At 36.9% G+C, this 26,455-nt stretch overlaps 1 protein-coding gene across 1 annotated transcript in view; it reads left to right on the top strand.

Moving 5' to 3' along the window:
- The window catches only part of AGMO (alkylglycerol monooxygenase), a 197,587-nt gene that overhangs the window by 67,026 nt on the left and 104,106 nt on the right, over positions 1-26,455 (top strand). The window contains exons 4-5 of the mRNA XM_032180613.1: positions 12,342-12,445; positions 20,219-20,314. Of these exons, the coding sequence (XP_032036504.1) occupies positions 12,342-12,445; positions 20,219-20,314 (200 nt within the window). The remainder of the gene's footprint in view (positions 1-12,341; positions 12,446-20,218; positions 20,315-26,455) is intronic.

The raw sequence follows: 26,455 nt of genomic DNA, 5'->3' as shown, positions 1-26,455 counted from the left end.
TTCTCTTGCAAATTTTATTTCCTCTTTCCCCAAAATATTTATATAAAGAAATCCCTCTGACTCATGGTCAATGTCCAAAAGACAGCATCAGAAAGCATCAATTAAAAGACTTTCTTGAAGGCCAGTTTATGCCTTTTGCTAAATGTGTTTGATCATATTGCTGTTGCCCCAGGGATGGCTTCAACATAAATATAAATCTACATTTGTGTAGAACTAATCTAAGCATGTCTTAGTTCCCTGCTGAAAGGACAGGGCAAGGAGTGGTGGGAGAGAGAACCTTGAAGACTGCAGTCTGTTGTTAGAGGTGTCCTCTATATAGTCCTAGCTGGTAGATCTAGGGATGGGATGTAGAATATGAGCTATCACCTGGCTGGGTAGAATACTGAGTCAAGCTTGCGTGCCCCCTTTCTTTTTCACTTTTAAATTAAGGCTGTGTGCTTTAAGTTGCCTCTTTATGTAATCTGTCCCTTTATGTAATCTGTCTACATGGCTTCCATATCCTTCTTGTTCAAATGATAAATGGAAAAGTTTATTATTTATTAAAGTTTTATTATTTAAAATAAAAGTTTATTTTAAAACATAAAAGTTTATTGAAAAGTTTCAGCATGTTCAATAGTGCTCAGAACCAATCTGTTGTATGACAGATAACAATAAGTAGTTACTTGATGCACATAGAATATCTATGGTTAGTGATACACTTTTAGAAATGTGAGTGTAATGTAAGTATTGACAATGGTGATGCAAATGCAAATTTATTTTTGCACGTACCATATACACTGTAAATACGCAATGGATCTATCACTGTAAAATAAGCTCACAGTATTACAGAACTATATTAGTTCTTTTTATTTCAAAGAAAAAGAATGTGAGACACTCGTAAAACAATGTATAAGTATGGGTGGCCTAGATGCCTGAAATAGAGTATGAAGTGTCTCCAGTGGTCTTTTGTTTTGAACTGTATATTTGAACTTGCGTCAAAATCTGTTAAAGGTAATGAATGGTTTTAAACCAAAATCAGTAAGCTATGGATCGCACCAATAGAGAGAGCACAAAACATATAAGTATTGCCTGAAATGTATGTCTATTTTTTTCTATGGTTTGTAAATCTGCAAACTGATGGGACCAAAGTTGAACATATATATATTTTTCCTAGTATATTTTAAAAGTTGATTTAAGGGATGTGGTGTGTCCTGGATGTTCCCCAGGCTTTCCTGATAGTCTTAGAAAACTTCAGTGGAATCCTTTGCAAATCTAATCTGCATTTCCACATATCTGTCATTCAGGATCTTGGTTAATAAATCATATGAAGTCTGCAGGAGAAAACTCGATAGAACTAATTCCTCGTTTACACGAGATAACTCCACTAATTTATCAGTGTTAATTCTTTCTGTATGTGACTTGGAAAAATGAAGAACAAAATAAATAAATACAGGAATCCAGCTACAAAGTGGAACTTACATGAAGGGCTCATGGATATTTCTTTTGAAAACTCTGTGCCTTTCAGTTTCGGGACTTTAATTCCTTCCAGTTCATCTTTTATTTTTCCCCCTTTTTTCCTCCCTTCCCCCCTCCTCCTCCCTTCCTATTTTTATACATTTCCCTAGCATTTTTGATTGTATTGTTCTGAGGGTCAAAAAGTGCTGAGTTAGTATCATTTATTGTTTTCTTCCTAATATTCTGCAGCTTTATGTTTCTTTAACGTATGCAAGCTCAGTTTTGAACATTGTGGGAAAAGGTTTCATTGGCATCCATTCTTGCCATTAAAGTGCTTCCCATCTGAATATTGCCTGCCAAAGTATGTGGTATCCTGCAGAGCAAGAGGATGAGGACATAGATTGCAATGAAGCTGAACAGTTTGCACTTCCTAACAGTGACACCAGACATCAATCTTGTGTAGAGACAGCCCAGAATACAGAAAAATAAGAACTCTTTTTAAAAAAAAAACTCTACCAAAAAAAAAGAGAATTAAATTATTTTCTTTTCTTTTGTTTTTTTTTTTTTTGTTTTTTCCATTTAATTCCAAAAGTTTTCTTCTAAGATTCTTCAAGATGAATATGTTTTCAAATTGCACAAGCTGACATTTCAGTGGCAGAGGCTTTTGGGGAAAAAAATAATATATATTATTTTTTTATATCCACACACATAAAGGATTTGGAGAAGGAAATTTATATATTGATAGGCTCTTTGAAGTAACTTTTTATTATTTACAGATTTTATTTAATTTAGTCTAATTTAGTTCTCTTTATCATCAAGCTAAGGAGCAGAGTGTTAATTTGGCCACAGCTAATGTGTTTCACACATTTATACTACAGTTTGACATCAGTATTCAGTAACACCAAGTTATATTATACAGTCTGGAAAGATTGCCAGTGCTGCAATCAGCCATATTTGGAGAAGACTGACTCAAGTCTGCAGCTTGTATGAAGTGGCATAGCTCTATGAAGTCTATTTGCACCAGCTGCTGAGGATCTTCTCCTTTACACAGGAAGTTGTTGCAGGTTTTTATTTTAATATATAAATCTAGTTTTACCAACAGAATGATTTATAGTTGGGCAATTAATGAGCCATATACTCCTCTTTGTAGTAAAAAAGGTGTGGAAAGAGCTAAGTGCTGCAAAAAGTTGCTACAGCAATGAACTGCAAAAGTTAATATATACCATGTCACTTAATCAGGAGGCTGTAGGGGTGTCAGGTGGGTAAATTTTGCTATAACCAGTAGGAATCCTCACTGAAGAAAAGGGTAACTGAAAAAATTGGGCTAACTAATAGACTTATGCTGGAAAATACATCATATGACTTAGGACTGTGTTCACAAACAGGATTTTTCGCTATGATTTAGGTATTCTTGAAGCTGCCATGGCACCATTTTTTTATTACTTCATATATTTTTTTCTAATTTGGAGCTGTTTTCAGACTATTACATCTAAAGAATCTCTTATGAAAGCCAGGACAGCCAGAAATCCAAACCTTTTACACCCAGGAACGCCTTGAAAGCAGCCCTGAGGAGAAGGACCTGAGGGTTCTTGATGAGAAGCTCAACTTGAGCTAGCAATGTGCACTTGCAGTTCAGAAAGCCAACTGTACCCTGGGCTGCATGAAAAGCAGTGTCGCCAACTGGCTGAGGGAGGTGATTCTCCCCCTCTGCTCTGTTCTCATGAGACCCCAGTTGGACAAGTGTGTTCAGCTCTGAGGCCCCCAGCACAAGAAGGACATGGTAGTATTAGAATGAGCCCAAAGGAGGGCCACAAAGTTGATCAAGGGGCTAAAGCATCTCTCCTACGAAGACAAACTGAGGGAGCTGGGGTGGTTCAGCCTGAAGAAAAGGCTCCAGGGAGACACTTTAGCGATTTTCCAAGAACTAAAGGGGGTCTATGGGAAATCTGGGGAGGGACTCTTTGTCAGGAAATGTAGTGATAAGACAAGGGAGAATGGCTTTACACTAATAAAGCATAGATTTAGATTAGACATTAGGTAGGAAGAAGTTATTTATTCAGAAGGTGGTGAGGCACTGGAACAGGCTGCCCAAAGAAGCTGTGGATGCCTCATCCCTGGAAGTGTTCAAGGCCAGGTTGGATGGTGCTTTGAGCAACCCGGTGTCATGGTTCCACTTGAGTGGGCAGCCGAGCTCCACCGCAGCCGCTCTCTCACTTCCCCTCCTCAAAGAGGAACTGGGAGAAAATACAATGAAAAGGGCTCAAAGGTTGAGATAAGGACAAGAAGATCACACAGTAATTATTGTAATGGGCAAAACAGACTCAGCATAGGAAGATAGTAAGATTTATTGCTTATTACTAACAAGCTAGAGAAGTGAGAAACAAAAGAAACCAAAAGCACCTTCCCCCCATCCACCCTCTTCCACCTCCTCCCCCCGAACAGCGTGGGGGAATGGGGGTTATGGTCAGTCTACAGCGCTTCTTCTCTGCCGCTCCTTCTCGGCAACTCTCGTTCCCTGTGCTGTGGGGTCCCACCCACAGAATACAGTCCTTGATGAACTGATCTGACGTGGGCATCCTACAAGCAGCAGCTCTTCCAGAGCTGCTCCAGATACGGGTCCGTACCACGGGGTCCATCCCTCAGGAGCAAACTGCTCCAACTTGGGTCCCCCACAGGCAGCAGCTCCTGCCAGGTCACCTGCTCCTGCGTGGGCTCCTCTCCACAGGCTACAGGTCCGGCCCAGAATCTGCTCCAGCAGGGGTCTTCCACAGGCGGCAGCCTCCGTCAGTGCAGGGCCACCTGCTCCACCATGGTCTCCTCCATGGGCTGCAGCGTGGAACCCTGCTCCACCGTGGTACTCCATGGGCTGCAGGGGGACATCCTGCTTCACCATGGTCCTCACAACAGGCCGCAGGGGACTTCTGCTCCAGCACCTGGAGCACCTCTCCCCCTCCTTCTTCACTGACCTTGGCACCTGCAAGGCTGTTCTTCACTCCTCTCACTCTCCCAGCTGCTGTGTGGCGCAGCATTTTTTTTCCCTGCCTTAAATATGCTCTCACAGAGGCACAAAACAACACTGCTTATTGGCTCAGCTCTGGTCAGCTGTGGGGCCCTTACCAAACATGGGGCAGCTTCTAGATCCTTCTCACAGAAACCACCTCTATGGTCCCCTGCTACCAAAACCTTGCCACATAAACCCACTACACCCGGTCTGGTGGAAGGTGCCCCTGCCCATGCTAGGGGTTTGGAAATGGATGATCTTTAACGTCCCTTCCAACCCAAACCATTCTATGATTCTGTGATTCTATGAGAGATGAGTAATTGTGTAACAGCTGCTGCCATCAAGGTTTCTCATGGTCCAAATATACAGATCTTGAAACAGAGATTATCCAAAACACAGACAAACAAAACTTTGACTAGCCACAGAGCTCCTGCAAGCAAATAGAGAATTTGAACAATTGGCTCCAGAAAGGTGTGAGAAACAGGTTGTTCAGGCAAGTTGGTATAGAAGAACGTGTGTGAGACATAGCAGCATACTAAAAAATACTTGCCAAATGCTCAGTTATTTTCAAAGATTACACGTGCACACGTTGCTAAAGCTTCATTCATTCTTTGTATTTCTTAATTTTCTGAAAAATTTATATTTGTCTTTGTGGTAGTGTCCAAATACAACATTAGCATGATAAAATTTCTTTGGGTCGTTTATCTTCTCCATATCTTTCCTCATGAAAGAATACACATTCATTTGTTATTAAAACTATGAGTGAAATCAGAGATGGAGTCAGTGTGAATTAACTTCTGAATTCTTACCTAATAAACTTTATTCTCTTGTGTTTTACCATGGCATGCATGGAGAGAGACTGTTCAGTTTCTAGAAACTATATGAAGAGCTTCTCACAGGCAATAGGTTAGGACTGACCTATTGCAATGAACTTATACATTAATGCAAACTAGAGTAAGAATATTACTTTGCAGGCAGCGTGATTCACACAGCTTAGCTTCTGATGGAATTATTCCTACTATAAGAGACAATGAGTCTGAGGAACTCTGTGGCTTTTTCTAGCCTTCCCAATGATATTCTATGCTTGTGAGCATGCCAAGAAATAGCACAGGGCACCTATGGGTTGGAAAGACCATTATTTTTGACCCAGCCAAGCTCGGCTTTTCTAACCATGTAGTACCTTTACAAATTCAGAAGTGTATGACAGTATAGTTCGCAATCCTCTTAGATTATTGCTATGAGGGTATATGATCTGGTCCATTGTTTGTTCTGGGTAGCATATGTAATACTTTGGCTTGTCTTGAGTCTTCCCACGTTTCCCTAGACCATTCTGCATCTTAAGTTTTTCAGATCTTATTGTGGATTTTTTGTGTGGGAGCAGTTTTGTGTTTTCAACTGGTATGGCAGCAGATCAAGCGGGAGGTTTTGGCTTGTGCACAGATTCTGGAGGCAGGTTTTGTAGAAGGTTGCTCCAGTTTTTGGCTTGTAAGCCATGGGAGCATATACCATGTATTACTGGATTGTAAGTTAGCCCACTCACTAAATATTTTGCTGACCACATACAGTAATTCAAGAGGGCTGAAAAACAGAGATAGTACTGAATAAAGCACAGAAAAACAAACAAACAAACAAACAACAACAAAAAAAAACACCACCACACATCTTACATCACAGAAGAATCAGATGCTGAATTTCTATTGAAAATTCTTAATTACATTGGTGGATTGCAACTATGTATGTAGCGTGTCACATCGTAACATTACTTTCTGTTTGAGACTGCTTATTTGGTATTCCAAATGATTATCTATGCTGGAATTACCTGTGTAATAAAATATATTTCATTATAAAATGACCAAAGATGGTGCTGAGGCTGAAAAGGTGCTTCTGACTTGTTCCACTTATCCTCTTGAAACACAAACTCTGGTAGCAAAGGCTAACATAGTCTATTTTTCCTTTTATGCTAACTAGCAGCAGAACTCCTATTTTCTAATTGCTGAAAACTGGTCTGTGTCAGGCATACACACAGGTAGTGCTTTCCAATAAGAATGTGAAAAAGATTAAAGTCCAGAAAATTGTTTGAAGCTATACTGTGAATGATATCTAATTCATGACTCAATCCCAATTCTCCTTACAGGTAGTTTTTTGATTTCTGTGTGTGACTATCCCGAGAATGCAAATTACTAACATTTACTGTAGCCAAGGCCACAATGTAAGAAAAAGATCTTATTTAAAAAAAAAAAAAAAAAAAAAGGAAAAAAGAATTAGAAAGAAAGAAAGATGTGTGTTTCCCTGTATGTGCTCTTCTTTGTGTGTGGCATATATGTCTTCCAGATATTTCCTTGGATCTTATCCTGTTTTCTTTAAACCCATGCAGCTCTTTGCTTACATTAACATAACGGAGGGAATAATTTGTTCCTATAAGAATTAAATTTGTAATACAAAGGAAGTGGAGGCTTTTGGCAAATAACCTATCTTGCAACACTTACTGAACACTTAAATGAAAAACATCAAGCAAAGTTGGATCAGAAGAGCAAGAAAAGAAGGTCTACAGAATAAGCGTATAAAGATTTCTGTTTTCATGTGAGATAGAATGAATTTGAAGGTGACTTCTCAATTTTAATAAAGGCATTCACTCTGTGTCCCAGGACACAGTTCTTTAGCCAGCTTTTACAAAAAACAAACAAGCATTAATTGTATTTCCCAGTGACAAACCACTGGCTGTCTCAGTGTTTTTTCATCCAATGGAAATATAGAATCCAGCTGGGAAGGTGAATCTTTTAAAAAAAACACCTCCCTCTATGAGAATGGATTCTTTCAAAGGTTTCAGAAGCATCAATGGAACAAATCAATTAGAGCGGGGCAGGAAGGTAGTGAGTAATCACGCAGTTGTTTTTTGAGTAAGTGAAGCTAGAGTTCAGTGAAGAAATTAAGTAGCATTCCTTCCTCTCTATTTTACCTTTATTGGGAGAGTAAAAGGCATATAGAAGGACTGGAAGTTTCACTTTCTAGGCCAATATCCTCCACTTTCTGGAGAATAGACTCATGATATGACCCCTTAACTACCACTTGTAGGTGAATGCAAGACCGAGTACCTGCATTTGAGTATCAGCAGGTCACAGCTGCTCTAAGAAGCAGCAGTTGTCATGCTGGGGTTAGCAGGGGCCACACTGGGTGAGGGGTTTCTTGCCATTTGCTTGTTTTTGTGAAGTTCATCACAAAGTGTTAACCTGTGGCATAGGACAAGTAATATTCCTGTCTTAGTTTATACCCAGTTCAATTCAACACTGAATCTTGTAAGAGGTGTCAAGCATAGTCAAACTGAATGTTTTGTTTAATTTTAACTGGATGCTAAGGGGAAACTTTGCCCTGTTTGCTTAGCTACAATCAGTGTTGACTTAAAGAGAACAGAGACTATACGAGACTATATGGAAACATTCCTAAACTATCTGTTTGTTGGTAGGTGTTTCGTTTGTTTGTTTTTCTTCCCAGTTTATCTTATGTCCAGAATTTCAGATGTAAATAGGTTACAAAGAAATTACCAACCATCAGATCTTTACCATGTCAATTATTTTGAGGATTGTGAAAAATGGCTGTTTTCAATGACATGGCTCCTTGAAATTACAATGGGGTATTTTGGCAAATATATTTTCTCCAGTTGTTAATCAAAATGTAGTGGGATGTGGAAATCACTGAAAGCTGTGGAAATGAACAACAACAAAGGCTCATTTTGAACTTCCCACGTCATGTATTCTTAAAGAGAAATCTTATGTGTATGGTGACCAGTTTCTGTCACCACAAGGGAAATACTTCAGTGGTGAAATATGGCCCAGGTGTTGGATCTATCTTTTAGTCCCATTGAAAGGGATTTGATTAATGCCAAAACAGAAAATCTGAAGTAGAAAAAAAAAAAATAAATAAATAAAGCTAAGTGGAATCATTCATACCACTGTGATACGGTTGTGATGGTGTGTGAAACTGAATTTTTATGTATTACTTGTAATGAGGAGGGAAGAAGGGGGGTGGAGGAAATGATAACATCTTCTCTTCAGCTTTTCCAAAAGGAAGAAAGATTAAAGTGGGACGGAAATTTAGTAGTCTCCTTCTGCATAATGAAGACCTATGTCTAATAGAAGATAAAGATGGCATTTTCATTTCAGGTAGTTCTGTGAAAAGTTATACAAATTATAACCTAGCACAGCAAGGGTCTCCTTTGATGGTATGGATTTTCTTGTGTTTTGTTGGATGGAAACCTGATGTGCTGTTTGGATACAGGGAAGAACAGAACAACATCTTACTACTGGAGTTAATTATTGCTTAATACATTGCTGTTATCATTGTGCAGAATCAGTGAATTTTTTCACTTGCTAGACAATATAAATCCTGAAATAATCAGCCTGTAATTTTACAAGAGAATGAATGGTACCATCTAAATAGAAGGAAAGAAAATTGATGCTAGAATGTTCTGGATGATGGACTGGTTATCATCTGGCCCTCAGTTTTTCTCTCTAGCTCTTCAAGTCTACACAGACTCATACATGCAATTACTAAAATCAGAGGGCTGAGAGTAGTTTGGAGATTTGTATCGTAACCATAAAGGAAAATAAAAAATTGTCTTTTGTACTATTATCATTAGTCTGATATATGAATTCTATTGATAAAAGAAAGAAAATGAGAGGCTGAGGGAACTGGATCAGAGAGTAGGAGGGGACCTAAAAGTAGCTTTGCAGCATAGATGAAACATCTTTTGTCAAGAAGATAGAGCCAGGCTTTTTGCAGAAGTGCATGGTGGGAAGACAAGAGACGATGGAGAAGAAAACAGGTTCTGGCTGTATGTAAGAAAAAAACTTTTCCTCAGTGAGGACAATCAGGAACAGGTTATGGAGAGAGTTTGTATGGTTTCTGTCTTCAGAGGTTTCCAAGACCCAGCTAACCCTCAGAAACCTCATAGTTGTTCTTGTTGTGAACAGGAGGTTAGACTAGATATCTCTTCTAGTCCTTTACAGCATGAATTCTATGATGTTAATTCTCCTGAATCAAAAATAGAGGTTTTGTGCTTATTTTTTTTTTTATAATTTTGTATACTAATTATATTGACTTAGAAAACAGTCAAAATTTCATTAGAGCATTGTCTACATGACAATTCCATTGCCTACTTTTATTCCCGTGTCTTCACTTATGAATTTAAACTGGAGAGATATAAAAAAAACCTACTATAATACTTCCTGGTTTGTATGTGGATTTCTTAAAAAAAAAAAAAAGTTTCAAAATTAGCTGTATCTCACTCTTGCTCTCCTTTTTGGTCATTATATAGTAACAAACATGAGAAAATGCACAAGACGGTCTTTTATAATTTCATTCTAATTCAAATAACGTTTTTCTTTTTATTTCAAGTAATCATTATTACATATGAATGAAAAAGTGAAAGCACAACCCTATTATAGACCCAAACTTTTCTGTTTCTGTTTTGGATAGTTAGTAAGCAATCAGATGTATTCTTTGATGAGTGCTTCGTCTGTTTCTTACATTTGTAGGAAGTAATGGCTATAATTATTTTTAATGTCCTAATGGTTACAGACTGAGTTTTGGGGTGATCCATTTCACGCTTATTTATTATGTTATTTTTCTGCTCAAATAAAAGTTATAGATAATCAGTTTCTTCCCATTAATACTGAGGACAAAAAGTATTTCTGATCATCAGCGCTGTTAGGTCAAGGAATTTAACATAGACTGTGCAACTGGTGTCAGCAAAAAGAGGATTAAGGAGAAGAATTTAATTCATTTAACTGTAGCAGAAGAAGTCAGAAATGGCCTAAGCAGTTAATTGCTTGTGACATAATTGTTTGTTTATGTCTCTAATATTCCTGTGGTACATTTTTGAATGATAGATCATTTAAGTTGACTGGCACATCTGAAAGATTAACATTATACCAATATTCAGTTACCTTGTTCCGTAACTTAGCTAGTGTAAGAGGCAGTTTAACTGAAAAATGAATGCTAATAAAGTGCCTGTTTAGTAATTCATTTTGAAAACCGTTTGACCTTAACTAGAATGAAAGTAGACTGTAAAAATCATCATAGATTCCCTTCCTTGAACTTTTCACAATGCTGAAAAATGACTGAGGGAAAGAAGCAAGATCCAGTTACTGTACCCTGTTTGTACAGCTGTACTTCATTGAGTGGAGGCTTGTGTTACACACAGTTTGTGATAGGAAGTAAATGCTTTTAAAACAACTAAGGAGACAGGTCTTTAACCTCCACCTTTTCAGATGCTTTATTCACTCATTTAGCTTCTGTCGAGGTCTTGGGAAACGTTTCAAATACAAATTATTATTGAGTACTGAAGCTCACCTGAATAATTCATCTCCTAGTGAGCTCATTAGAGAGAGAAGTTAAGATTTTTATATATATATATATTTTATTTATTTATTTATTATTATAATTATTATTAGAGATAGAGATTACTAATTATTGATACAGAGAACATTTGCTGTTTCAGGGACAAATACGTTTAAAGGAAGAATTCTTAGACTGAATATTAAATGAGGTTTATGATAGATGAAGGTAGAGTTTTAATTCAGCAATGGTAATGATTTTCAAGGACTTAGAGGACATTCAGAAATGATGTTGTCATGTAGTCTGTAAAAAATCCATCAAAATTCATTGTATTTTAAAATTTTAATTTCTAACATAAGGCTTTTAACTCCTGTTACAAGACTGTTCAGTCATATTAAATGGTGAAGACATTTTAAGATTCTTTAAGGGGATTTTTTGGCAGTGCTTCAAATTACAAGAACATGTTAATCACCAGACCTAAACTGTTTGATGTAAGCTTGGCACTAGATAATTTCAGGCATTTACACACTATAAGGTCATTCTGTGAATTAATTTCAAATATCTGCCAAGGGCACTTCTCTAATTGCTCTGGTGTAAGAAGTCAGTGGCAATGGCAGCATGCAGTTGATGGTCAGCTAGATAACTTTTAATTTCTGTAATCAGCTGAGGCTGTGTACATTTCATCCTTTGAAATACCTTGAATTTAGTTTCATTATACCTTGAATTGACCTTGAATTTAGTTTCATTATAAATATATATTATATAAATATATATATACTGCTATATAATGCCAAAAAAACCACATTATTTTGTCTTCATTAACCACCCATTTTCACATTTTGCTATAATTAACGTCTTCTTCATAGCTTGTAGCACTATATCTGATGGCCGTGAACATTCCTGGCTTTCATTTCTGTTGATAACCTCCCACTTAAGACTGGTCAGATATAATTATTTACTGCAATGAGGCCACTCCAATGAGGCACTTAAAGGGAAAATGCCTTCATTTAATTTAATCCAAAATTAGGATTTTGAAATATTCTTCTTCATTTTAGTACATCAGAGGTCTCATGACTTCATAACACAACTGAAATTAGTTTTACCCTTATTCCAGCAACTTTTTAGAACCACAACACAATAGAGTAACTGCTCTCCTTTAGCTGAATCTGGAGTTTCCAGCAGTTTTGAGCAAACAACCATTTGTTTTTCCATTTGTGGAAAAGCAGTGGGCAGGCAATAGTTGCGTTTCATGGTCTGGGGTACAAGTGGACTTGAAGATTTATGTGATTTTATGTGAAAACCATAAGCATAACAGCAGATATCAGTTAAGTTGTTTAAACAGTCAGCTGACATTTAACCCAGTCTAACCAAACTCATCACTGGACATTAGTTTTTACTTCCTGCTATACTATGTTATATTATGGTAAATTGTAAATTGGCATTGTATTATGGCAAAGAGTAAATTGGGGATTTAGTTCCTTTTAGCTTAAGGAAAAAAAAAAAAAAAGCCATAGGAAACAAATGTTGCTTTGTTCTGTGGTATATGCCTCATTAGAAATTATGTGTTTTGCAGAGGTTAACATACTGTGGGCAGCACACCAGGTACATCATAGTTCTGAAGATTACAATTTATTCACGGCTTTGAGACAATCTGTACTGCAGAAATACACCTCCTGGGTAAGTTGCACAAGATTTGAAAAACAACTTAATATCACCAAGATTTAGTAAAAGTGAAAATATTTCCCTTCAAATAAAAACATGTAAATTATTTTATACTTTAAACACTGAAAAGCACAGATGACTTTCAGATTCTTCAGTTTCATAAGCTTTAAAGGTACATTCATTAATGATTTTATAGCAAACTTGAAAAGTGATACACTGATTAATTTTAAGAAGGGTAATTTTAACTCTTTCATAAATTCATAACTTTCCAGGAAAAATGTGACTTTTTAAAAACATTATTTAGTTATTCATGCATCAGTGCAGGAGAAGATCAGAATATAGTATAACTACTCTAGAATATGTCCATGTAGCTGAAAGGAGCAGAGAAATAAGAAAAGATTGCTTTGGACGTGCAAACAGATTTATTTTTGTATCTGCTCATGTCATACATCAGCACTCCAGTAAGTCAAAGAAATATGCCGCCACTTTTATCTAGCTTTATTTCAGACAAAATGTATTGTAAATAATGATCTGTGTATGCATCAAATAGAAATTAAGATAAGTACTCATTTAAAGATTTAATTGAGAATACTATCCAGTTTTGGGCACAAGGTAACTGCTGCTTTTTATCAGCTGCTCTCTCATATTCTCTTATGACTGCTTTTTTAAACTCATTGTGGTTTCTTAGTGTTTTTTTTTTTTTCATTTTTTTGGTTGTTTTTGAAGTATAAAAACTTCAAAATTCGAACTCTTAGGATTAAATTTCAGAAGTAATTTTAAATATATTTTTATAGATAGAAGATATATAAAAGCTGTCCTGCAGTGAGATATAATGGTGGAATAAACATACAGTCCTCTGTGAATCTCTATGACTAGCCTATGAGCAAATGACTCAAACCCAAGCGTGTGCACTCACAAAAATCCAAATCCAGTGTAGCTCCATTAACTTCAATGAAGTTTGGATTTATGTTCACATAACTGAGAATGGGTTTAGCCTGTTGTTCTTAGTTGTTTCAAGCATATAACATTAGATAAGTTTAAGCAGTAGGTTCCAAAAAAGAATTGAGCTTTTCTAGAACTTGTGAAAACTCTCTCTTAGTTTTGCTTCTTAAAATATTCTCTGTAAATTATTATTTTTATTCATAAAATAGTCATCTGATTTTAGTACCAGTGCTGCAGATTTAAATGGCCATTATGAACAATAGTCAAAGTATCTCTGTCACAGCCCCACTTTCTGTGTAAATACTGCCATGTTAAAGATTTAACTTTGAACATTTTACCCATTGGGACCATATGTACAAACGCTTAACAAAAACAATAATTCAAAAAAGACAGAAAGCCTGTGTGTGTACATATGGGTATGTTTATGAGTATTTTGTCTGCCTGAGTGGTTTTGAGGGTGATACCTCAGAGAGTACAAAATATTGAGGAAGGCCAAGGCATCTGGCCATCTTAGGTTCTAGAGACCATCCTCAGGACCACACTAGTACCACTTGTCAAATAATATATGTGTATTTAAAATTGATTGGTTTTGAACAAAGGGAAAACAACATAGAATCTATAATACTTTTGTGTGCAGTTTTTTTCTGCCAATATTTTATATTAACCAACACATTTTGTTAGTATAAATATGGGGATTTTCCTCTCCCCATAACTTTTGGAGAAAGAAAACTACTACACATTTCAAAGCCTAAATGTGCACAAGCACTATTCCTGCTAATTCTTGCACTTTTTTTTTTTTTTTTTTTGGACTGCCAGACTTGTCCAGAACCACATAGATGCTTCAAAGCTGAAACCCAGTGAAATCTTTAGTTATTCTCTGGGAATGATCTATGTCACTGAATCTGTACTGTTGAATGCAGCTTCAGATCCAGTTTTGTGGACGCTGTGAGAAAGTTGTGGTGGATGATGTGGGATTTTAAGACTGTTCTGTTGCCAGCTATGTATGTGTTTTAAGTTAAGGAGTATAAGATAAATAAATTAGAATATCAGTCTCTATGGGTTGTGCTTGTGCTGACTGAAAAGATTTGAAATGAAAAAGAGAAAAGTGTGCTTTAACTACAATCAGTGGTGTGAAATGTACTCTTGAAATTGGAACCAAATGTCTATTACTTCATGTCATTTGCACACAAAACATTTCCCTTTGTCCAGTAGAGGAGAGATGATGCAGACCTAGTGTTAGACCAAGAGATGGTTTTGAAGCCCATTTGGGGAGGAAGTAGATGGAAAGAATGTATATTCATTTTTAAGAGAACATCAGGATGCTAAGGTTGTATGCCTTTTTGCTATTGATGAAGCACCTAGTTGAAGTGTAATTGTGATAATAACTTGATAGTTTTAAACTGTACTAAGGTTTCAATTATGCTCTGTTGATTTTAATTCAGTGGAAATGTTTGTATATAAATTTCAAAAAGGTAATGGGTAACACTTTTTTCCAGCACAGAATCACAAATTTGACTTCTTTTCTATTGAGGAGTCTGACAGGTCTTGGATCTGTAAAGGATGCTTTTATTATATTTACCTTTATTTCCTGAAATAGGAAATAGTATACAAGGAAAAGTATACCCCAATGTGAGCTGCCATGGAGGCAGTTTTCCTGTGGATCCTCACTGTGCCCCACAACCCCTTTGCTTTGTGCTGATGGTGAGCCTGAAAGATCAACAGGTAGCCCCAGAGACACATCCTGGAGAGAGGTGGGCTCAGCACTGGATCTGTGCAGGAAACAGCCCTTCTGCTAAACCTCAGGATCTTCAGACTTTTCCCTTTCTTTCTTTGTGGAAGCATTCATAAGCTTTTGCTTACAAAAGAGAGACAGAAAAATAGGTCATGACCAATTCAGAGAGCATGTAATAATGTGGTGGACACACATCCTTCCAAAAGGGCCGATGCTTTAATTCTTGAGGCATAGTTGTGATGCAGCAGCCCCAGATATAAATTCCTCTCCACCCCGTCAGTAAGTGCCTTTCCCATCAGGTTATCAGTTACTGTGGCTGTGCCTCAATCTCTGTTGCTGAACCCACAAGTGCGAAAAGATCTATGAGTGTGATAAATATTTTTTCTTGAGTTTTGACCAGAAATTCCATCTTTGAGCCAGGAAATATTTTCTCCTACAGATTAGTGAAAGCTGGTATGTTCCCATGAAATGTTTTGATTTGGTGAATTGGCATTTCCAGTGAAAAAGTACTTAGGGATTTTTTTTTTTTTTAACTGACATTGATCTTGTTGCAGTGGAACCATAAGTAGGAGACTTATTTTTTTATTTTTAATTTTTTAAGAGTAGTTTTCATTTCTCCCTACGGGTTCTGATTTTGTGAATGACCTTTCAAATCCTTTCTGTCCTTTTTTACGTTTCTATAAATACATCAACACAAAAAGGAGGACTAAGGAGAATCTCCATCCTTTGCTGGATGCGGGGGGAAACTTAGTTACAAGAGATGAGGAACAGGCGGAGGTGCTCAATGCCTTCTTTGCCTCAGTCTTTAGCGGCAATACCGGTTGTTCTCTGGATACTCAGTACCCTGAGCTGGTGGAAGGGGATGGGGAGCAGGATGTGGCCCTCACTATCCATGAAGAACTGGTTGGTGACCTGCAACGGCACTTGGATGTGCACAAGTCGATGGGGCCGGATGGGATCCACCCAAGGGTACTGAGAGAACTGGCAGAGGAGCTGGCCAAGCCACTGTCCATCATTTATCAGCAGTCCTGGCGATCGGGGGAGGTCCCAGTTGACTGGTGGCTAGCAAATGTGACACCCATCTACAAGAAGGGCCGGAGGGCAGACCCGGGAAACTATGGGCCTGTCAGTTTGACCTCAGTGCCAGGGAAGCTCATGGAGCAGATCCTCCTAAGAGTCATCACGCAGCACTTGCAGGGCAAGCGGGCGATCAGGCCCAGTCAGCATGGGTTTATGAAAGGCAGATCCTGCTCGACGAACCTGATCTCCTTCTATGACAAAGTGACATGCTGGGTGGACGAGGGAAAGGCTGTGGATGTGGTCTACCTTGACTTCAGCAAGGCTTTTGACACCGTCTCCCACAGCATTCTCCTCAAGAAACTGGCTGCTCTTGACTTGGACTGGCGCACGCTTCATTGGGTTAGAAACTGGCTGGATAGCCAGGCCCAAAGAGTCGTGGTGAATGGAGTCAAGTCCAGTTGGAGGCCAGTCACTAGTGGCATCCCCCAGGGCTCGGTGCTGGGGCCGGTCCTCTTTAATATCTTCATCGATGATCTGGACGAGGGCATTGAGTGCACCCTCAGTAAGTTCGCAGATGACACCAAGTTAGGTGCGTGTGTCGATCTGCTTGAGGGTAGGAAAGCTCTGCAGGAGGATCTGGATAGGCTGCACCGATGGGCTGAGGTCAACTGCGTGAAGTTCAACAAGGCCAAGTGCCGGGTCCTGCACCTGGGGCACAATAACCCCAAGCAGAGCTACAGGCTGGGAGAGGAATGGTTGGAAAGCTGCCAGGCAGAGAAGGACCTGGGAGTGATGGTTTATAGTCGGCTGAATATGAGCCAGCAGTGTGCTCAGGTGGCCAAGAAGGCCAACGGCATCCTGGCTTGTATCAGAAACAGTGTGACCAGCAGGGCTAGGGAGGTGATCGTCCCCCTGTACTCAGCTCTGGTGAGGCCGCACCTCGAGTACTGTGTTCAGTTTTGGGCCCCTCGCTACAAGAAGGACATTGAGGTGCTTGAGCGGGTGCAGAGAAGGGCAACGAAGCTGGTGAGGGGCCTGGAGAACAAGTCCTATGAGGAGTGGCTGAGGGAGCTGGGCTTGTTCAGCCTGGAGAAGAGGAGGCTCAGGGGCGACCTTATCGCTCTTGGTAAGTACCTTAAAGGAGGCTGTAGTGAGGTGGGGGTTGGTCTGTTCTCCCACGTGCCTGGTGACAGGACGAGGGGGAATGGGCTTAAGTTGCACCAGGGGAGTTTTAGGTTAGATGTTAGGAAGAACTTCTTTACTGAAAGGGTTGTGAGGCATTGGAACAGGCTGCCCAGGGAAGTGGTGGAGTCACCATCCCTGGAAGTCTTCAAAAGACGTTTAGATGTAGAGCTTAGGGGTATGGTTTAGAGGGGACTGTTAGCGTTAGGTCAGAGGTTGGACTCGATGATCTTGAGGTCTCTTCCAACCTAGAAATTCTGTGATTCTGTGATTCTGTGATTCTGTCCAAAATTAAGCTTACATTGCAAGGAAACATGAGGCAGTTAGGAAAGCATTCTCCCTTGTCAATCTGAAATTTACCTATACATTTATATAAAATTTTCCTCATCTCACAACTTAGGAGGTGGTAGCAGTACTTAGAAGTACTTTTAAGTAGTACTTCTAGTACTTATTGAATATGAACCTTCCTTTGCCTGAGTCACCTGTAAATACGGTCAAATTGCATATGTTAATTTTAGGGAAAAAGCATATAATTTTTAACTCTATTTTAAATCCAGCAACCAATTCCATGCATGATCTGAACACAATTTTGTTTTGTTTTGTTTTTTTATTTTATTATTTTTATTTTTTATTTTTATTTTATTTTCAACTTCCTTTCCATTCCTTTTGAAAATTTCCTAGTTTTATCATGTCATTAGACAGGTACAAGCAGTAATAAGAGAAAACTGCATTAGCTTTACCAGCCGTGTGTCCTACTTCTTCATTGGCTTCATTGCAAGATGACCTTTGAGAAAAACCATGCCAGCACCCTAGATGTTGTGAGACAAATATCTTCCAATCTTTTCTTTTTAGAGCTTCCCCCACTTTTAATAATTAAATACTAAGAGGGCTAAGGTTGGTGGCAGGAAGCCAAAGGATCTCAGACAAGAGACTGACTCTATGTCAGTGTTGAGGTTATTTCTTCTAAATTGTGGGAGATTTACAGAATCACAGAATCACACAGAATTTCTAGGTTGGAGGAGACCTCAAGATCATCGAGTCCAACCTCTGACCTAACGCTAACAGTCCCCACTAAACCATACCCCTAAGCTCTACATCTAAACGTCTTTTAAAGACTTCCAGGGATGGTGACTCCACCACTTCCCTGGGCAGCCTGTTCCAATGCCTCACAACCCTTTCAGTAAAGAAGTTCTTCCTAACATCTAACCTAAAACTCCCCTGGTGCAACTTAAGCCCATTCCCCCTCGTCCTGTCACCAGGCACGTGGGAGAACAGACCAACCCCCACCTCACTACAGCCTCCTTTGAGGTATCTGTAGAGAGCAATAAGGTCGCCCCTGAGCCTCCTTTTCTCCAGGCTGAACAAGCCCAGCTCCCTCAGCCGCTCCTCGTAGGACTTGTTCTCTTACACTGGATTTCTGTCTCAGATCATGGAGAATCATGTGTTTGAAAATAGTTCTTTTATTCGGTGCATAAGATCTGCATTAAATATTTAACTAATACATACCTCTACTCCAAAATTTCATGCCTAAATGAAATTTCATGCCACCTTCGATGGCATTTACTAGCTCCCACCTTCAGTAAGAGCTGATATGAACTCTTGTGAGTTTAACTAGACCAAATGATTCTTAGGGATTGAATGTGAAAATTTCACATGAATATATTTTCTTTTTTTGTTGTTTGTTTCATAAATATTTCAGAAGTGCTTCAGTCTTCAAGGATCAGACTGATTAAAACAAGGTTTCTTTCCAGTGCTTTGGTCTTGTTCCAGTGTTGAAGCCAGCAGACCAAGCTGGGATTGGAGGGCCTTAGTACTCTTGACAGTGAGAAACTACTGTGGTGATTTTCTCCAGAGCATCAGTCACATCAAAGGGATGGGGATGCATTTGTTTCATAGCCCCAGCTTGATGTCTTACCTAATGGGTAGATCTCTTGACAAAAACTGTGGGAATATCATAATTAAATACTGTATAATACATGTACGTGCCATTTTTTTTTGCAGACCTATGCTAAAAGAATTTATGGCTCAGGAGGCCTGTCGTGGCTATCTTATTGCTTTCTCTGATATTCAAGGAGTTGATTTTGTGAGAAGGACAATAGGAATTTGAATCTGTACTTTAGGGAAGGATTAATTTCTCAGAGCAGCTGGTGTAACACAAGGTAAGGTAGAACAAAAAAAAAAAAAAAAAAAACCAACAAAACACCTTTGCTCTGATGAAAGAAGACTGACTTCTTAACATGTGAATGTCTTGTAAGTCTCATCCTATTGCTCAGCCAGTTAAGAAACTATTTGTGAAATTACTGGGACTCCACTCTGTAAGAAAACATTATGTTTCCTAAGGAGGTAATTTGCTGAAACTATTTTCATGCCAGCACATCTTTAGAACCCAGCAATATATCAGGGCGTCAAGAGAGATGCTGTGAGGAAGTTAGGGTGAGAAATTATAATTAATTTTGAAAGTGGAGCAAAGTGCCTTACCCTCATGATGCTCATGGAGGGAGTTCAGATGGAAAGGCTATAATGCTATAAATTCCCACCTTGCTTATTCTGTGATAATTCTCCCCTTTAAGTAAAGCCTTCATGTCAAGGATACGTTGCTGCATGCTACATATAGTGCAAAGAATAAATGTCTCATCTCAGGATTTTTAAGTTCTTTTCTTGATTTTGCTGCTTGCTCTCTTTATGACTTTTGGTAAATCACTTTCACTGAAATTTGTCCCACCTGCTATTCCATGTCTAGCAGTAACATAATAATCAGTATGTACTCTATATAATGTCCACATTACAGAGGTTTTAGAAGATGAAATTAAATGATCTTATGCAGTGCTTTGAGCTCCTGAAATTGTACTTCATTATATCACCACAACTTTAGTGCGATAAATATAATGTATATTTTCTTTTTAATTTTTCAGATGTTCAACTTGCCAATGGCTCTTTTCATTCCACCATCAGTGTTTGCTGTTCATCTACAGTTTAATCTACTTTACCAGTTTTGGATACATACAGAGGTAAACTAGGTTTTTAAGCCATACCTAAACAGTTAGCCTGGAGCAGTGTCCTGGAAATCTACTAGCAGCTGATTTATTGTGTAAGAAAAATCTTTGTCTGAATTCTTTAAGGAGAAACATCTGTTCATTTTTATTCCTTTTGCTGAATATATATTGCTAAGTTTATAAGAAGCAATGAGGCCAGTTGGTCCCAATTAGATTAAAAATAATAATAATAATAACTGTAAGGAATCAGAACTTTTTAATATTTTAATACAATATTTTCCTGTCTTGCAGCTTATTAAATATTTCTGGCAGATACTGAAACTGATTTTATTTCTAAGATAAATATTTTAGAGAAAAATATCCAAGCTACAGTACTTCTTAAAGACCATTTAGAGTTAAAACTTAAGATATTGTTTCCTTTTTAATGCAAGTAGTTCTCAGATGAAAAATATTATTTAGTTATCTAATAGCTATTTGCTTATGACTGCACCTATTTATTTGTTTTGTGGGTATATAGGCAAAATGTATTTTACATACATATAGAGTTAATTACCCAGTGTAATTTGTAAGTAGTTTTCCATACTTCTCAGGTAGTTGGACAGCCTTTCATTCTCACTACAGTAGAGGTGTTTAAAGGTTTTGCATGTTATATGGCAGTAGCATGTATGTCAGTAGCCCCTGCTGGGCTGCAGGCTAATTACCTCTGCAACCCTCTTACTCCCTTGATTACTCTCACTACTCAGATGCTTTTTTCCCTCTGTAGTTTCATTATGCCATCTATAGGAATTTTATTTTGGAAAAACATATATATATTTTTATTTGCTATTTTTTTAAATAATGTTTTTATTTTCTCTTTTCTGTGTGCTTGCTTAACAAAAAAAAAAAAGAATAATAATAATTAAAAAAAAATAATAATAAAACTAAGATGTACTTAAAACTACTAAGTACTTACAGTGGCCCAATAACAAACTTCTACTGTTGGCATTACAGTTCTATTGGGCAAATTTCTAAAACCATTAATATGTGTCTCATATTAGAGGAAATTTTCATAGTGTATGTGCAAGTGTAAGTTTAGACCATAGTCTAAACAGGAATAAATTTCAGTCACAATAAAATGATAAGTACCCTTTACTACTAAATTATTGTATCAGTAGGAAAACAATGTATCTTTTATACCGATCCAATTGATCTAATCATAGATCTTTGTTTACAAAGGAGATATTCTTAATGTTGATATTGTTGAATTTGTAGTGCAAATGAAATCAACTGAAAAATGTTGAAGTTAGGCTTTAAGATCAAAACTGATGTCAAAACAGAAATAGGGTTACACCACTTATTAACATGTTTCCTGCTCTCAAGGACAAGGACCTAACAGACAAAAGAAGGGAAAGCAAGGGAAATAACAGCAGCTATTGTAGCCATGGAGGTTTATATTAGCCAGTATTTTTGATGAAGTTAAACTGATGTTTAACAATTACATTTTTTGTGTGTGTGTGTGTGTGTGATAACTGCTACAATTCAACTGTTTTAGAGGTTTGACATCTCTGATATTTTTTCAAATAGTCATTTTACTGAATTTTAACAGTATCTTACATTCTACTAAAACAAAAATCATTTATGTAATTCCCAGTTCCATCATAGTTCCTCAACATAGCTCCTCAACAATGCGGGCCTGCCACATTATAGAAAATGTGATCCTGGTTCAGTGACTGCTGCTAAACCTTGATCTGAACACTACGAGATTCATCATCCCCAGCTGCTCTGGAAGCCTGTGCTGGCTGCTGATACAGTGTGGCACTTTGTGTCATTAGGGGGTCCAGTGGAGATGCCTTTCATCAGTCATATTCTGCCACTAGAAGATGTAATAGTTTTCTTAAATTGTTTTCCAAAATGCAAGAGGATTTGTTAACAAATGATCAATTTATCCTCAGATTTCTGTTACTACTTATCAGTATTCGTATTTCCTTAGGCAGAATTTGGGCCTATATTGACTAGTCAAGAATGTTTGGAAACCATAACTTCACTACTTTCAATTACACATCTTCGTCCTTCAGAAAAATAAAATCTAGTAAGATACAGTAAAAACGCTTTGTTCTATAGTAATCGATTTCTTTTTTTCATCACACTGAATGTCTTGTGCACAATTTAATGTTTTATGAAAGAAAAGATACATGATATTTAAATAATAGGAAACAAAAATTGTATGAAACTTCCTGAGGGAAGATATTTTATTTCAGTCTAGCTAGGTTTGAGTTTTTGCTGTTGTTGTTTAAAGAAATAACTCAAATTGAATTTAATAATTAAAAAGAATTATTGTGCTTTGCTGAACCTTTGTATGTCATGTTTCAGCCTAGAGCGAACATTCATAGCCAAAGTATGATCCTTTATATTTTCCCAAACTTTAACTTGTTGTTTCAAGGCACTGAAAGGGCTGCTGCCGGGAAAGTTAACATTCCAGCCAGACCCAGTACAACAATGTTCAGAGAAGTTTCCTGTATTAACGCTTTGGCCTTCTTCAATATTTATCGTGTCAATTTTTGTTCTTCTTTCCTATTAGAATATCAGGCATGGTCCATTTCATTTTAACTCAGGTAGCTCATATATTCCTTCATAGACAGTACACCGAATCACAAATATCAAAAGTACCTACTTTTTGTCTCAGACTTCCCTAGTTCCCGTATATTCGGTAAGCTGTTGACCTTTTATGTAAAATAGTACAGAATTCTAAACACTTTGAATAAGGATTATACTATACCATATTTTAATAGTAATAAAAGATCTTAAGCACCAAAATCAGAAGGGGCTATTGATACAGATAAAGAATTTCTATAATTATTAAATAAATGGTGGGTGTCCTAGACTGAAAACAGCTGTGTGACTTAAATAACTATGTACTTTCATTTAACTGTATTTTTTCTATCTGATTGAATAGAATTCAATAGATAGAATTTCTGCTATCTGATGTCCATCTCTTTTTTATTTGTTTCTTCATTGCTTCTCTGCATTATCACACTGTATATATGGCAATCTGAAATAATATCACAAATTTTCCAAAGATTTTTCTTTAAATCTCCGAATAACACTCAGGTATTGATATAAATATATATAATATATAATATATAATATAATAGCTCATTTAAATGAGAAAGGAGAAAATAAATTAAAAAAAAAGTTGTTTTTTTTTTTTTTTTAATTGTGGATAAAGATAGGATCCCAATAAATCAAGAGAAAACAATTTTTGGAATTTTGGTTCAATCCAATCCTATCATGTCAATGGAATGAGTCAGATGTTGCCTTAGATGGACTGGGAGAAATTTTTCTATGACTAGGCCATGCTCATCTAGACATCATCATGAGAGAAGTTTAAAAAAAAAAAAAAAAAAAAAAGGCCTTTGGTCAAAAAACACTAAAAATCTAATTTTTCAAAAGCCACAAAATGTTTCAGGACTTTTACTGACAGACAGAAATACCCTATTTCAGTTTATTTTCACAGGTGATTCAGGTCTGTGGCTCATATTAAACTATATCCTTCCGTTATGCATTTATTACAACCAATAAGTTAGGTGCGTTTATAACCTGATAGACACCTATGAAAAACAGAAATTAGTTTCTGTTGGTTTAGCTGTAATTTTTATGAGATGTCAAATTGTATTTGGAAAATATCAACTGAATCAATCCCTGTTCATATTAATTGTGGCAGTAGATTATTCCTTGTCTGTGTGATCTTTGACACGCATTAGTTTCTGTTTAATTTTCTCATTTAGGAAAAAAATGAAATCTATGCCCTTTACCATACTCATAGAATTCAGGTTTCTTAAGGCATCTCTTTTCCCATGTTTGTCTTCCTTCCTTACCAAAGCAGAAAAAGTGCTACTGTAAACCAGGAGTAACATGGGTGAAAACAGACAAGAAAGGAGTAGGAAACATTTTGACACCTTATGGAGGCTGGCAAAAGAGAATTGAAATCACTACAGAGGCCAATATTTTATTTATTTTATTTTATTTTATTTTATTTTATTTTATTTTATTTTATTTTATTTTATTTTATTTTATTTTATTTTAATCAGAAGATTAGTTCAGTAAAGCTGATGCTTGTTGTGGAAGTATATGGTATTTGGCGTCTCCCTCCCTTTCAAAACCATGGGTCCTATTTCCAAATCACAAGAGGCGATTTAGTAGGACACTCCTGTGCTGCATGCAGGTTAGCTTCTTTAGCTTTGACTTCTGCTCTGTGTTCTTAAAAAAAAAAAAAAAAAAAAAAAAAAAAAAAAAAAAAAAAGTGACATTGTGGAGGCTTCACTCTTTCATGAAAAGGAATCCTGTTTCTGGCACGAAGCCATCCACAGCCCATTGGCTGTCAGTACCAGGTGAGATATTGTGGCTCAGTCCTGAAGTCCCTACCTCAATCAACTCTTACCTAAGAAGACAGCCAGATTCAGAAACATCTATGCTTTTTGAAATGTAAGTAGTCGATAAGGAAATTAAACAAGATGATTAAAAAGGCAAGTAACATTAATAAAAATACATACAAGTTTATGTACTTGTTTTAAGAAGCAGTACACCTGTGATTACTATATCAATATCAAAAGCTTATCTTGAAAAAACATATCTTGAAAATCTAGAGGACATATATGTCTCTTAAAGCAAAAACTATTTAAGACAAAAGTCCAATGGGTGGCAGTTGAAAGTACCTAATATCTTTTGCACAATGTGATAAATAAGTGATAGCATTAGACAATAGATAAGATATTCAAGTGGACAAAAAGTAACAGTTTTAAATAGAGTTTACATTCCACATGAGGAAAACAATCTTTACTATGAGAGTGGTGATGCACTTCAACATGTTGCCCAGAGAAGCTGTGGATGCCCCATGATCCTTTATTGATCCTTTATTTTTTCCATATTTCATTATTCCATTTACTTATGCCAGCCTTTTCCACATTTTGTGCTTTGGTCTCATTGAAATAAACAAAAAAGGAATGCAGAAGAAAACATGTAAAAAAGGTTTATTTAAAATGCTTTCAATAGCTTAGCAGTTTAAAATGAATTTAGAAATCTGATCCTTAAAACTAAAAGGTATTTTCTTGACCAAAAAATAAGATTTTGATTTTAAAAAGCATTTTAACAAAATTTAGTTGACTGTAATGTGTACAAGTCTTTGTAATGGGAAAATAATTTTGTTTTTGTGGCTATTTTGTGGAGTAGGAGGAAGATTACTCCTGGCAAGTAAAAACATAAAATAAAAAAATAAAAAAATTCCCAAGGCCATAAGTTTGCTAAGGTGTATATTTGTCCCTAATTTAGTGTACAGTGAATAGTTCCTATAAGGTCCATGAGTAATGAGTTCAACTTAATGTGTAGAAGTTTTCTGAAAAAATAATGGTGTAGAAGTGCTATCGAATGGATCACAATGGAAACCAAATATGATTAACTAATTTAATTTACTGGACAAGATAAACATGTTTGGCTTTTTTGTTTGTTTGATTGATTTTTGTTGTTGTTTTGTTTGTTTGTTTTTGTTGCTGTTGCTTTGTTCTTAAATAGTAAAAGGTAAAATCAGTAATCTAATGCATTGAGTATAGTTGTGAAATTGTAGTCTCTTGAATTTTTCACTAGAAATTCATTTTTAATTAAAATAGCACATGTCAACCAAATCTTTCATTTTCTGTATGCTAACATGTGGGCTCATTTAGTGAAAGAACAATCTTATTTTCTTTAATTCAGTCACTTAATTCAGTGCACTAATTGCACTTTGATGTGCCCTTCAAATCATAAACACACACGTCTGTCCTATTCAGGTTACAAAGGATTAATATAAATTCACAAGCCATTCATAAGACTTTCGCAAAAAAATCTTAAAAAAAATCATAAAAAGATTGATCAGGGGTGAGATAGGCAGCCACAGTGGTGAGATTGATCAGGGGTGAGATAGGCAGCCACTCTCCTAGTCTGATATTTAAGATTATATCTGATAACAGAGTGACCCAGATGATTAATATGGGATTGCTAGAAACAGATCACATCATCTGATGTTCTACTGGCTTGTAATTTTCTCACTGTTATGAAGATACATTAAATTATTCTCAAATGAACAGGAAATGAGCCAATCACTGAGTTGCATAAAGAAAAAAAATGTTTTGCAAAAGAAAGTTGTAG

The sequence above is a fragment of the Aythya fuligula genome, chromosome 2 (genome assembly GCF_009819795.1).
Source record: "Aythya fuligula isolate bAytFul2 chromosome 2, bAytFul2.pri, whole genome shotgun sequence".
In the NCBI taxonomy this organism is placed as follows: domain Eukaryota; kingdom Metazoa; phylum Chordata; class Aves; order Anseriformes; family Anatidae; genus Aythya; species Aythya fuligula.
Note: the sequence above shows the minus strand (reverse complement) of the source record. Positions and strands in the feature narration are given on the sequence as shown.